At 42.1% G+C, this 13,464-nt stretch overlaps 1 protein-coding gene across 2 annotated transcripts; it reads right to left on the bottom strand.

Annotated features, from left to right (window-relative positions):
* Positions 1–2,650: 2,650 nt before the first annotated feature.
* Positions 2,651–10,491, bottom strand: LOC135496338 (uncharacterized). Of its 2 annotated transcripts, XM_064785605.1 has the most exons (7): positions 10,465–10,491; positions 9,177–9,289; positions 5,728–5,941; positions 4,001–4,998; positions 3,580–3,649; positions 3,140–3,317; positions 2,651–2,937 (listed from the first exon to the last, which is right to left on the bottom strand). In XM_064785605.1, exons 3-7 carry the CDS (start codon positions 5,936–5,938, stop codon positions 2,799–2,801), a joined length of 1,596 nt encoding a protein of 531 aa, XP_064641675.1. In that variant the 5' UTR covers positions 5,939–5,941; positions 9,177–9,289; positions 10,465–10,491; the 3' UTR covers positions 2,651–2,798. The 2 variants fall into 2 exon arrangements, with proteins under 2 accessions (XP_064641675.1, XP_064641676.1); XM_064785606.1 differs by lacking the exons at positions 9,177–9,289; positions 10,465–10,491 and adding an exon at positions 6,327–6,399.
* Positions 10,492–13,464: the final 2,973 nt, after the last annotated feature.

Raw genomic sequence — 13,464 nt, 5'->3', positions numbered from 1 at the left:
ATTCGTTTGGATTCTTCTGTGTCGCCACCGACCTCACCTTTTCTTTTGCTATGCGTAGGGCCTCACATGGTTTTGATTGGTTTGCCTCATTCTTTTGTTTTACGCTGGTTTCTTCGAGACGCTGCTTTTTCGCCGGTGGAGGAGTGTCGGAAGTTCCATAGTCGGAGCCGGAAGGTTCCTAAAAGGAGGATAACGGATTAAATATCAACAACGAATCTTAAATATCAAGCTGTTAAGATAAATATAAAACACAAAAATACCCGAGACGAGATACGAGGTCGCCAGTAAGAGGGAAATCGACCGATAGATAGGGGGGGGGGGTTGACGTAAATAAGTTTTGTTTCATTTACCCTGTCATGCCTCGGGTAATCTTACGGCCCTCTCCGCAGCTTAAAATTGCAAAGGAGGCTCGATACAGATACAGATGAGTCAATCGTTACCCGTTTAAAACGCCCATCAAACATATTTGTTTAATTTTCCAAAGGGACAAACTACCGAACTCCTTAAATGAGATTTCAAAATGTCCTGGTTTCAGAAAATTTGTTACCAAAGAAACATATCAATGCTGTTTTTGATGAGAATATCCCCGTTGAGTGTACTTTAGAGGTCCGAAAACGTCGTAGTAAGCATCACTAGTTTGGATATCAGTCTACATCTATCTGCACCATCAGGTGATAGGCCCCTTACAGATGGCCGCCCCCAAATAAGATGCATTACGGACATTCCCATGCTGTCGTCTATACACTGTTAGAAATACTCTCCGTAAAAAAACAGAAAAGTGCTTGCAGCAGAGTCTCAAGACGTCCTGTAATTTTACTGCATAATCTAGTCAGTGTTCTACAGATCTCCTTTTTTTTAACAGATGATCTGTATGTGTTGATCAGTAAAAATACAGAAATTCTTGAGACTCTGCTGCAAGCACTATCTGTTAAATTACAGAAAACTGAATACCATAAAAACACAGAAATTCTGTAATTTTAACGTTTTATTCATAAAAATAGAAACGATATGAAATTAGATAAAAGAGAGCTACACTTTCACAATTACAAATATACTGAGAGGTGCCCTAGGAGAGACCAAACCACCTTCCAGAGAGAATGCACAGTCTGGCACTAGAATCTGGAAAGTTGTGATCTCAACAGAAGTACCTTACAGTATTAACATCTGGATCACACGGACATGTATAAAACGTTAACCCTGTAACTGCCACTCAATCTGAAGGGGAAAATACTCAACATTGCTAATACCCCGACAGATCGTGGTCTGATAACGGCACAGTGCAAAACCTTAAAATATGAAACAAAACAATATGCTGCCAAACTTTTGGAACACAATTAGTGTTGCACAATAAACTTAAAGAAAAAGACCAGGACCATTTGCACAATTATCTGATACCTGTACTAAGATCTCAACAATTTTGGTCATCTCCACGAATGAAGCTACACATGGAGTGGAACTGTCCCATCTTTTTGAAATTTTAGACTAAGCCAAGAATCCTCTAATTGTAAATCACATGTTCAAGGTGAACAGGATACCAAGTTGAATTTCTGGTTCAGGTTTTAGGACCGGTGTAACATCTGTGGTTGTTCCCCATGTGTCAGTGTTTCCAAACAATAGGCAGCTAGAGAGACCACGACTTTTCCATAGGGGGGATACACAGAAAAACTTGTCAATCTATTTTTGAGCGTTCCCAAACAATGAGGGGAAACACTCACACACGGGAAACACTCACATATATTACACCGGCAAGAATTTCTAAGATGGAACAAGTCCACAAGTCCACAGTCCATATTGATTCACAACACAGATACAAGCATAATAACTCACAAAGGAATTAAACATTTTGTCGATTGAGAAACAAACTTAAAAATCAAAAGTTTAAATCACATCTTTGCAAATAGAGTAGTAAGGACCAAATTATGGCCAAAAGAATTTCAAACCACTAATGTTTTAAGTCACAAGTGAGAATTACAAAAATAAAGGCTAGTGCCAGTAGTTCTGGAAATGTCTCCGGCATCTTGAAAATGGAGGCATATTACCTGACGCAACTGGCAGCCATGTTGGGAGTAAATTGGCAGAGGTGTTCCAGACAATCTGCCTGTGACAGGATGCAGAAGTGTTGTGACGTCATTACAGGCCACTTGAATCCCAACATGGCTGTCAGTGCAATGTCATTACAATTACTCTGGGATGAATGATTGAAAATTACAAAACAAATTGCCAGGCGACAACACTGACTTATTCCTTACTCAAGTCTTGTCTCTGAATGTACCTTAGAGATACATATTCAGGTGCATTTTAAATCAAAGGAATACCATGGTCAAATATCATCCAGGGTTTATCCGATATATAATGCTTTTCAGAACACATTGGTGCTTGAAATTTGCAAATCGGACCAGCAAATCCAGTTATGTGACCCATTTATGAGTTAGCTAGGAATGCCATAGGGGCGGCCATTGATGACATCATAGAGTTAAAATATGAACCAAGTTTTGATTAGGCTTTTTTCAGGATGCACTTCCCAACAATGAAGGGAATGCATTATGAAAAAGGCCTAATCAAAAATTGAGTCAAGCTTAGGCCATATGATGTTATCAATGGCTGCCCCTATGGCATTCCTAGCTAATTCATAAAAGGGTCATATCTCTGGATTTGCTGGTCCGATTAGCAAACTTCCAAGTACCAATGTGTTCTGAACAGCATGGTCTATCTGATAAACCCTAGATAATATTTGACCATACACGTAGTATTCCTATAACATCCATTTAACACAAGTACATAGCCTGGAAGATTGCCTTTTATTCATCTGTACGCCAATCCGATTCGAAATCCATTATTCCTCGCAAAAGGGTCACAATCTTTGGCGCAACACTTGTTTTCTTCTTCTTTTTCCCTCCTTTGTTTAGAACTTGATGTGGTTTGATGCCGATCAGTTCCCTGTAAATCAAAGAAAACTGTATTCAACAAAATGATGCATCAATCAGGTTTTCATCAAATTCGCTATTTCAACATTGCCTAAGTTGCCAGCGTCTAAGTCATTGGGGAATTTCCAGTCCCAACCATGTCATTTTGGCTATAGATTGAAATTTTTTTACAGCATGTGTTCAAAGTGATAACAGCAAACATAGTCAAAAATCACCTTTGGATGAACTCCAGCGTAACTGCTGCTTCTTCGGGGTACTCAAGGTTCAAGGTGTAGTAACAAGAGAAGAGGCTTATAACTGCCTCCAGGAAAGTGACAATTTGATCATTTACGACCGATCCCTCAATCACGAGGTAGAACAGGTTTCTTCCGATGAAGATGTCCTCCCTTGAACCTGAAATAAGAAGGAAAGGAAAGAAGTAGCACATGTAACAGTATTTAGCGGGGGGGGGGGGGGCAAGTGCAGCCCGATTCAGAAATTCTGGATGGCTGGACCTCGCAAAAAAGATTTCATGGAAAATCATGAAATTCTAAGTCTTTCAAGCCTTAGAAAATGATGAAGAATAATGCAATAAAAGATTGCAATGTTGCTTCCAATCATCCGAACTCAGAATTCCACATAACACTCTTGTCTGTTATGATATTAGAACACTCACCGATGATTGCAATGAACGGCGAGTTGGGCTTCAGTTTATCTTCCTCCACTTTCTTCTTACTGCCATCAACCTGAAATAATGAAATCTTGATGTAGATAAAAGATCACATATTCATAGATACCAATAACTGCTCTGATTGGCTCAGGACTGCAGTGACATCATCCAGAGGAGTTTTCCAGTAGTTCTTTAGATTAAAAGATGGCGTTTGATCCAACCGCGTACACAGGTTCATTAGCATAAGCAAATGTATTGCGTAAACAGAACCCAAGTCTTTTGGCGAGGTTATCCTGCCTGGTATTCCCGTCACACTTCCGGTTTGCGGGGTGCGATGGCAGGCTCTTGCCTTGAGCATGATGTATATTTCTGCTGGAGGACTAGCCAACTGTAAAAAAAGTAAGGCAACTAAAAAGTGCAAACATACCCCATAGAAACGAAAGAGCCTTTCCTCTTCTTCGTCAAAGTAGTTCAAAAGAAGGAACACGATAGCTTGGCTCTGAGGGTCGGTAGATTTGGTCACTTTCACTTCCTCCTTGATGAGATGTACCCACTTATTCAGCTGACCAGATTTCTTTTTCTGAGGATGTGATAAGATGAACTCGTATATGCGGTTTCCTTTGTTTCGTGCAAGTAGGGACTCCTCCATCGTTGCTTGGGGATTTATATCCGTGAGGTTCTGGAAATGGTTTACAAGGCACTTGTACGACAAGATGAACGGCCATTCTTTGCAAAGTTCAGAAATGTCCATTCCACTGCATATGTCTTTGCGTTGTAGATAGTACGTCTCTGACATAAGCTTGATCACTTCCTCATAATCATAGTCATTGTCCCGCATTTCCTTCAGTTTATCTTTCTTCTCAACCTGTGCAGTGACTTCCTCCTCAGAAGGGGACTCAGGCATCCACATCCCCTTCCTGCATCCATACTGATCTACCGGTAAGTCCGCTAAAGATTCGGAACTGTCAGAGCAGGATGCTGTAGCCTGGGATTTTCGTTTCAAATTTTCCTTGTAATTTTCATTATACACCCTGTTCTCCAAACCACTGAAAAGTGACTGGAATCCATCACCTAGCTTGGAACCATCGATGCTGAGGTCCTCAAAGGAACGAGGATATTTGTTGCACATTGAAACTGCAGCTTTTCGAATTGCAGCACGGTGTGTAATTCCGAGGGCCCTCATTTCATCACCGACAATTCTTTTCACTTCCCGTGTCTCCGAGGCCGTAAGATGCTGGTTTTTCGAACACTTTTTCATCACGTTCCTTGGAAACTTTTTCCACGGCACAATGAAATCTTGTTCTAACTGTGGAGTTGAGCAGCGACTAGAATCCTCTAGGTCGGTCTCTGGGATCGAAGTTGGGGATGACACATTGGAAACTTCCAAAAATACGGACGCTTCTGCACTAGAGGAAGCAGCAAACCCTGAAAATAATGACAGAATATATTTTTTAGAAATAAATGCAGATCATGTATGATGCATCATGTGAAGATATAGGTTCTTCAACAGTGATCTTGAATTATCATTCCCACTGAGGTTTACTGATGATGAATTGCTGTGCATATTTCCTGAAACTGGATAATCAATGGGAATGAACAACACGTGCAAACATCTGAATGATCAACTTGCTCCACTATTCAAACTCTAAAATGTCCAATTCACAACTGGAAGCTGGATATTGCTCGTTACCCTTGTTAGCTTACACTGCTCCAGCACCATGCATATCATGCACACATGTATTGTCAGGGCATGAGCATGAGCTGGGCATGAGCTGGGCATGAGCTGGGCATGAGCTGGGATGGTTGGCAATAAACCATTGGGATGATAATTGTAGGGCTTATGGTATTAACATGGCCCAGGAGATGTTTTCTGCCAACCTACACACCAAGTTACCCTAATTTATTCACACGGTCAAACCAGTCCAGGGAAGTCAGACTAAATTCGCTCGCCTCGTTTTTCAAGTTACCCTAATTTTTACATCACCTTAAATTTCTCCAGGCACATGTGGATCCTTTCAAACATTTCATATTTTTGTTTTAGCCCTGCACTAGCACACGAATAAGTCTAATGCACTGTGCCCAGTGTGGATCTCCCGTAAGCATGTAGCGCCTGCAGCACTGCAAACAGACAAAATGAGTACGGGTAATGCTTACTTTCAGATATAGCCGCCAACAATTTCCTTCTGCGCAGGGGCTTTAGGAACTCCAGGTCCGCCTCCGTAGCATGCCGCAAGTCATCAACATCGTCGCATCCGAGTGTATCGACAAGAGTGGTCGTTATCTGTTGCAGACTGTCTTTATCCATAGAGGGGAAAACGTTCCTAAGGAACCCCATCAACTCTCCCTCTCCTGCCTGCTGGTCCATACTCTGGAATTGAATACAGAAAAATAAGCAATGCATGAACGAAATTCATTTTTCAAATGGTACAACCACATGAACCAACCAGAAATGTCCTGCAATGAATCGAAAATTACATGTAATTGGAGGGGGGGTTCACTAATAATCTGTAGGTGACTCTGATAGGGGTCGTTAGAGTCATCACAATTATTTTATGACTTTTCGGAAGCAGACAGTACAGCTACACACTACAGAGTTTTTCAGAAAGGACTTCCTGTTTTACATGAATCCGAAAATCAAGGAATTTTGCCAACTGTCAACAATGATTAGTGATACTGATACTGGAAAAAAAGTGGAGATCATTCATTAATTTTCAAGAGTAAGAATTTACTCCTGCAATGCAAATTCAAAGTACCTCATTAATGTTCTTCGTTGAAACAGATAGAATGCTTCAGAGCAATATACTTTCTGTGATGAATAGTGTATGCTAGGAGAGCCTGTGTATCTAAGAGTTGATGCCTGTCAACGCATTTCATGCTGGCGTGGCTGGGATCTGGTGTTCCAGGACCTGATGCTTCATTCAACTCATACACTCCAAGTTCAGGGTTATAAATGCTTTGTGTGACTGAGACAAGGAAGTGGCATGTACATGTGCCAGCATCGTCATGGCCCAAAATGAATGACTGAATGAGTCCAAAGATCAGATGGAATCGGTCCACACCAACGTGATTGAGAACGATGTACTCTTTTGTGCGATAATGAATGCCATCTATGTCAACTGAGTCTGAGATCTCAACATCATCGACATTATGCATGCCGCATTTCTCAATAGCAGAAGTCAAAGTTTGAGTATACAGATGGGGCTCAAATTGAATAGCTCTTTCTGCCAATATGCCAGTACTGAAAAACTGGCCATGTCTACAAAATGCCTGCAGGAGCTGGTGTTTTTCTGCTAATGATTTTGTAATGTTGATGAAGTTGGCACAGTGGCGGGCATGCGATTTGAAGTAGGAATGCTTGCTTTCAAATCGTAGGGTCCATGACCTGATCAATGGTCCACACTTCAGGATAAGCTCAGGATAGTGTCGCAGGTAATGATGCTTTGGTCGAAGCTTTACCAGAGGAAATACTTCTTTCCTATCAAGCAAGTACTCATCAATCAAAGACTGAAGAGACACAACTTGCCCATGTGAGATCCGTTGGGAGCAGACAAATTGAACAATCTCTCTCAGACGCAGTATTAGCTGCCAAGTCTTATCTTCCGGATCCTTAATGACAGCATGTAAGAAGAATGGGAGATTTCTCAAGAGGCACCAGTTTTCAACAGCGTGGCCAGATATTTTTTCCCCTGAGCTGTTAATTTCTGGTGGCCTATCATTTGCATCAAAACCCTTCAACTGAGTATTCTTCATGGTCCTATTCAGATATTCATAAGTAAACCTTTTCTTCTTCACTAGGTCTTTAATGAACAACGCCAAATCATATCTAACAATACCTTCAAAGAGGTCGTGGCCCAGGCAAGGAGGCAGACCTGGGTTGCAAACATGAAAATACTTCAGGCTATTGAAGACAGAATCCTTGGTAATTCCCTTGAATGGTCCCTCATGTCTTTCTTGCTGAGCAATAACTGCCTCATAGTTGTCAACTGTTCTAGATTCTGCACTATTTAGAGGGTTTTCATGGAACTCAGCTTGTGTGAGGAGGCAAAATCGGCACATGTAAGGATGTGTAGAAAAGTTCTCACAAAATCCCCCTATAGAATGGCTTCCCAAATTATCCCCAAGAATGAAGAGAACAGAAGCAGGTACATGTTGCTTGCCTGCAATTTCAACTCCGTTTTCTTCCATCTCCTTCAAATCAGTCACCAGCCTTCCAAAAACCACATCCATGCCAAAGTACTTGAAGTCCTTTTCTCTGCAGAGAAGGACCAATTGCAGCGGTTCAATTTTAGACCGATTCTGAGGAAGTAAATTCCCAAATGTTGCATAGACTGCCAGAATTTTGTGCTTATTTTTTGCCGATCCCAAGGGATTAACAACCTCAAAGGCATCCTGATAAAGAAGAATAGGTACTGCATGAGGATTGGTCCCAAAGAGTTCATGATTTTTGAAAACAACTCCACTGTGTATATCTTCATAAATGCCACTTGCAGAAGTTGGTTTCATGTCATATTGTTTCTGCACTGATGTATCTTGGAAGAAGGACTCAATTGTCTCTCGTATGGGGACATATTGATAGTGCCGTTCAAAATTTTTCCCATCTCTACCTAACCGTATTTGTACATGCTCAATATAATTCAAATTGCTCTTGTAAAACTTCTTTCGGCAATAATTTGACCTCAAAGTACCATCATGGCTGTTGTTCACAAGATGAAAGAGATCATTGCTGAAAACCTCATTGACTATCAGAGGTATTCGATCTGGAGTAATGCCCTCTTCTTCAAGAATTTTTTTCAATTGAATCTGCACTTGCTCTTGGCTTCTATCGTGGAAGTCACAAATGCCCGTAATAATCTTCTGTAGAGTGGATTGTGGCACATGATGCTTTGATTCAAGCTGTAGATAAAAGAGAGCTACACTTTCAAGAAAAACATCATCAGACAAATCATCATCAAAATTCTCATGTTCCTCCACAGCAGGAAGAGGTTGCTGTTGGTTGTCCATGTTTTGCAAGTTTTCATCAGCTCCAATGTTGTCTCCAACAACCCCGCACTCAACAGAGGGTGACATGGCACAAGAACCATTTTCAGAATTTGACTGCTGCACTGGTGTGCTACCGCTAGGTGAAGTGCCACGACATACCTGATGAATTCGAGACAAATGTGAAGTCAAGGAAGATATGACCCTATACTGTGATATGCAACCTTTGAAAGGGCAAGTGACCACAACTCCATTCTTCATGTGCTGTTTCAGGTGAGCCAGCAACACACTGTATTGGCTACAGGTCATCTCACAATGAGAGCAGGTTAAATCAACCTCAACCTCAAGTAGACCTTGGGGACCACCAACCTGCCCAGGCTGGTGACCTGGGGTAGTAGAACTGCTGGCATCTGATGTTTTCTCAGTGCCACTTCGCAAAGTCTTAACCTTTGAGTGATCCCGTGATAGATGTGAAGTGAAGCTTTCATAAACCCTGAATTCCCTGGTACATCCAGGCACACCACATGGAAAACTGGTCTTGTTAACATACTTATGAATAGCATAGTGTTGCGAATAACTCTTTGGTGAATCTGACCTGTAATGGCAGTGACTACACTTGTACATACCGGGTACTTAGTATAAATAACACACTCCGGGAACACACTCCCCAAAACTGCCACTTAGTCTGTCAATGAAGCACACAGGTACAAGGAAAGCACACGGTCACCAGTACCGGTACCTGAAATTGAAAAAGATAGAAAATCATAAATGAGCTCTTTTTAGAAAATTAACCCAGTATTTATATTTTAAGAGGGGGGATGTCATGTTAGTCAACGGATTATGAGTGTAGGCCTACAGCTTGGCCTACAGGCAAAGAAGACTGTGTCTGAGTGGTAGAGTGCAGGGTATCCTTATGTCATGTATGTAGGTCATCTCGTAATCTGTGTAGGCTACTGCCATGCGCCTACCGATGCAAGACCGGCTTACAGACATGTCCCGGCAAAAACGGGCGTAACTTTGCCAATTTTTTGCACGCCTTTTTTTGAGAACCGACGATCAACTGAAAACAGTGACCCACAATGACACGGCATGCACCAGATTGAAGCTAATAGTCTATAGATTTTACAACCAATCTAAACATTTTGACTGTATTCCATCACTTCATACTGAAGAACGAGGCGGCCAAAGTTGAAATTTACCCTTTTATGTTTTGCTTTCAGTTCAGGTGGTTTTCATTGCGTCACACTGAATGCATGGCACGGTGAATGCATGGCACGGCGTGACCATGCATGATACGCTACGTCAGGTGATCACAGTGACAGCATTGCCGTCCATGATGAAGAGTAATTTTTTTATGCGTATAGGCCTACCGTAGGCCTAGTACTACCGGTAGGCCTACCCACTCAGCTATGCCTGTTTACCTAATAAAGCGAACATATAGCACTAGCAGGGGGACTCGGCAGTGTTGCCCCGAAACACCAGTATCAACTCTTCTCTTCTTAATTTTCCCCTGTGGCCTACTGGCAATGGCTGACACTGACAGACAATGACAGAAGGCCATGCACAATTCAAGATGTCACCATACTCAAGTAAGTGGAATAGTGAATGGAATAGGGCACAAGGGAAACATACCACAAAACAAGTGGTGTTGCCATCGCGTGAGAAAATGTCTAACCCGCTGACAGTGACTGCCACAATGCATAGGCCTACATCATGTACATAGCGCAGTGCATTTTTTTCTTGATTGATTTGTTTTTTTCACGCAGGCACTGGCAGGTTATAAGTTATCATCCGGCATAAATCTGAGTACCATACTAACGATATGAATCCATACTTCCTGAATATCATATTGGTTTGATCAAATTTTGTTTCTATGACCCGATGGAGGATGATTTTGATTGGAGATATACTCACCAACAACGTGACAAAAATTGGCACAGGAAGCGGAAGTCGGGCCGGAAGTGAACATCTCTAAAATAATTTTCTTTAAAATAAAAGAATTTTCTCTTAAAAAAGACTCTGCCCTGTTTTGTTACAAACACTGCTGTAAACTTACAACGCGCCTGTTAAATAACATGACATTAAATATTTGCGGAGATGAAGGAAAAAAATATTCTGTGGAAAAACTAATATTCTGTTTTTTTAAAAACTTTTTCTCTTTCTTTAAAATAAAAGAATTTTCTCTTAAAAAAGACTCTGCCCTGTTTTGTTACAAACACTGCTGTAAACTTACAACGCACCTGTTAAATAACATGACATTAGTATTTGCAGAGATGAAGGAAAAAAATATTCTGTGAAAAACTAATATTCTGTTTTTTTAAAAACTTTTTCTGTTGAATCGCAGATTATTTCCATAAAAATGATTTACAGGACAGGTCATGTAAAGAAAGTTCTGTAAAATCTTCTTTTTTTTTTAACAGTGTACATAACATAAAAGCAAGCAATACTGCACGGTCTGGGAACCAGGCTACGAGTTTAGCATACATGGCCTTCAAAACAAACTACAGTAAGTGCTCAAGTAACAGAGCCAGACGAGGAGCGATTTCAGACTCACGCCATTATTCACTGATACCATATGGATATAAAATACAGCTTCAACCTTAAATCCAGTCTTCCGAAACTCATTGAAACATATAGCTTACTATTAGCATATATACTCACCGCTAGAACTTGGCCTTTCGGCTGTCCAAACTCATTGGCCATTACTATGGCAAAGTGCGTCAACAGCTTTAAAGAGCTGGGGTCCTCATCCACTCTTGCCATATCTAAAATCTCGGATGCATTTTCCCCGGTGAGGTGGTGGAACTTGCTTTTCAGTTCTTCTGGTGTTAGCAGACCAACGCTCGATTCAGTATCGTACCGTGCGTACTCTTTAGGTGAGGAAGGGTTGTCCATCATTTTTCTTACCAGTGGTAAGATGTGGACTCCAACCAAAGAATGCCTCTTCTTCAGGGTGGTTGGAAAAACCATTTTCTGAAAACACAAATTATAACCTATAGCGGGAAATCGTACTAAGTGTCCCCAAAATCAAATGTCATGCATAAGGCACACCCCTCTTTCTATAAAGGTAGTGAAACATGAGGACTAAGCTCGGGAATTTAATAGTGTTATGAAAAGAAAGCAATCCTACGATCCAAGAAAGCCTAATCTGCCCATTGCAGGCCTTTTGCACGCATGAGTACCCATCCGCCATCTTGCACAATAACGCGTATTAAACTACAACCACCAACGCTGTTCCGCGCCAATATTTCCACAGAACTGCCTGCACTTTCTATTTTGCCCCGGTAAAATGAAATAGGCCCTAGCAGCCCGGATATAAAATAACCACCCAAATCATGCAACATCTAGAGGTCGACAATACCCTACACAGCAGATGAAGAGCAAAATTATGGGCATCAGTTTACCAGGACTAGACCCCTTATGTTTTGGTCCACCCAGGGTGTAAACAAACTCATGGGCAATAAAAGCCCACATGGGTGAACATGGTGAAGTCTTATGCCTATTGTTCTCAGGTAGAAAACCAAAAATATCTGGAAAACAGATCGACGACACCCACTTTTTCCTAGGAGTTCAGTTAAAAAAAAAAAAATCATTCTAGCAATATACACATAGTAGGGCCTACCTGCCACGTTTCGATAGATGTTTCACACTATAAGACCAACAGGGCAAACGTGCATACAACTAACTATACAAAACATTATGCATAGCATAGACCGACTAGCCCTAGGCACAACACATGTCCCGCAATATCTGAGTTTGAGGCCCACCAACCTCCAAAAATTGGCCCTCCTGCCAATTAAAATGGCCCCTCACGCCATCAACTATCAAACGGGAAAATAATGAACCAGAGATGAAACCGGGGACGTGGCTTACACGGCGGCGTCTAAGATCGAAATGGCCGAGAGAAATGTATTCTCGCGAGATCTCGCTTAGGGTGTTACAGTATACCGGTACTACAATACAAGGCAACTTGAACTATTGTTCGGTGTCAAATTTAGTTTTCGAATGCCACGTATGGCATGCCGAATTCACGCGCAAGGTATTCCTTATGGGTGACGGTTAGTTCTTGAACAAAGGCCCTCCAAATGTGGAAACCATGTTCTCTCATACCCTTCTCCCCGATGCTCTTGCGCCGCAAATGGAAATGCTTCCATCCCCAGACGACCTCGAGGTTACCGGACTCGGGGAGAGTAAACGAATGCTGCGTCCACCGAGCAAATACGATGTCATAGGGAGGTGGAGGTATGGCTGGTGGCTGTCTGATTGCCTTCTTGCAACCGTAACACACTCTTATTTGTGTTCCGGCAAGTTTTTTAAGGACGAATTTTTGGTTGTGATGTTCCCTGTCTTGACAGATAGGCAAAGATGAGGAAGCGCAAGTGCCTGACTTTGGCATCGTTGAAGAAGGCACGTCAGTGCTCTCTGGAGCTTTCCGCTTCCTCTGTTCCCGACCACTTTTTTGGCCGACGGTTTCTAGCCGAACATTTTCGGTACCTTGAGCGTGTCGCTCAGTGGTCTGGTTGGAAGACCTGTGCCACCGAAGGAATTCATGCATGCAGTCGTTGATGCTACTACACGCAACCGTGTGTCCGCAAATACAGTGTACCCTGTACACGTTGCATGTGCATAAAAACTTGCTTGTTGCGACGGTCCATGTCACAGTTTCCAAAGTGTCTTGAGCAGCGTTTGTGTCATGCAGGACAGAATCCCCTCAGTCAGACAAGGAGCCTGGTTGCAGGCTTTTTCCGCCTGGGGATAATCGCTGCGGCGCGCAACCAAATCTCCTTCAGGGCAAACTCGCTTACCCTGATGTTGGCATCTTTATAAGGAACCTGTACATAACCTCCGTCGCTGAGGGCAATGTCGATCCTTGCTGCGCTGAGAGGGGTGCCAGCATGAAGCTGGTGGAGTGTG

Source organism: Lineus longissimus, chromosome 11, assembly GCF_910592395.1.
Source record: "Lineus longissimus chromosome 11, tnLinLong1.2, whole genome shotgun sequence".
Taxonomy (NCBI): domain Eukaryota; kingdom Metazoa; phylum Nemertea; class Pilidiophora; order Heteronemertea; family Lineidae; genus Lineus; species Lineus longissimus.
Note: the sequence above shows the minus strand (reverse complement) of the source record. Positions and strands in the feature narration are given on the sequence as shown.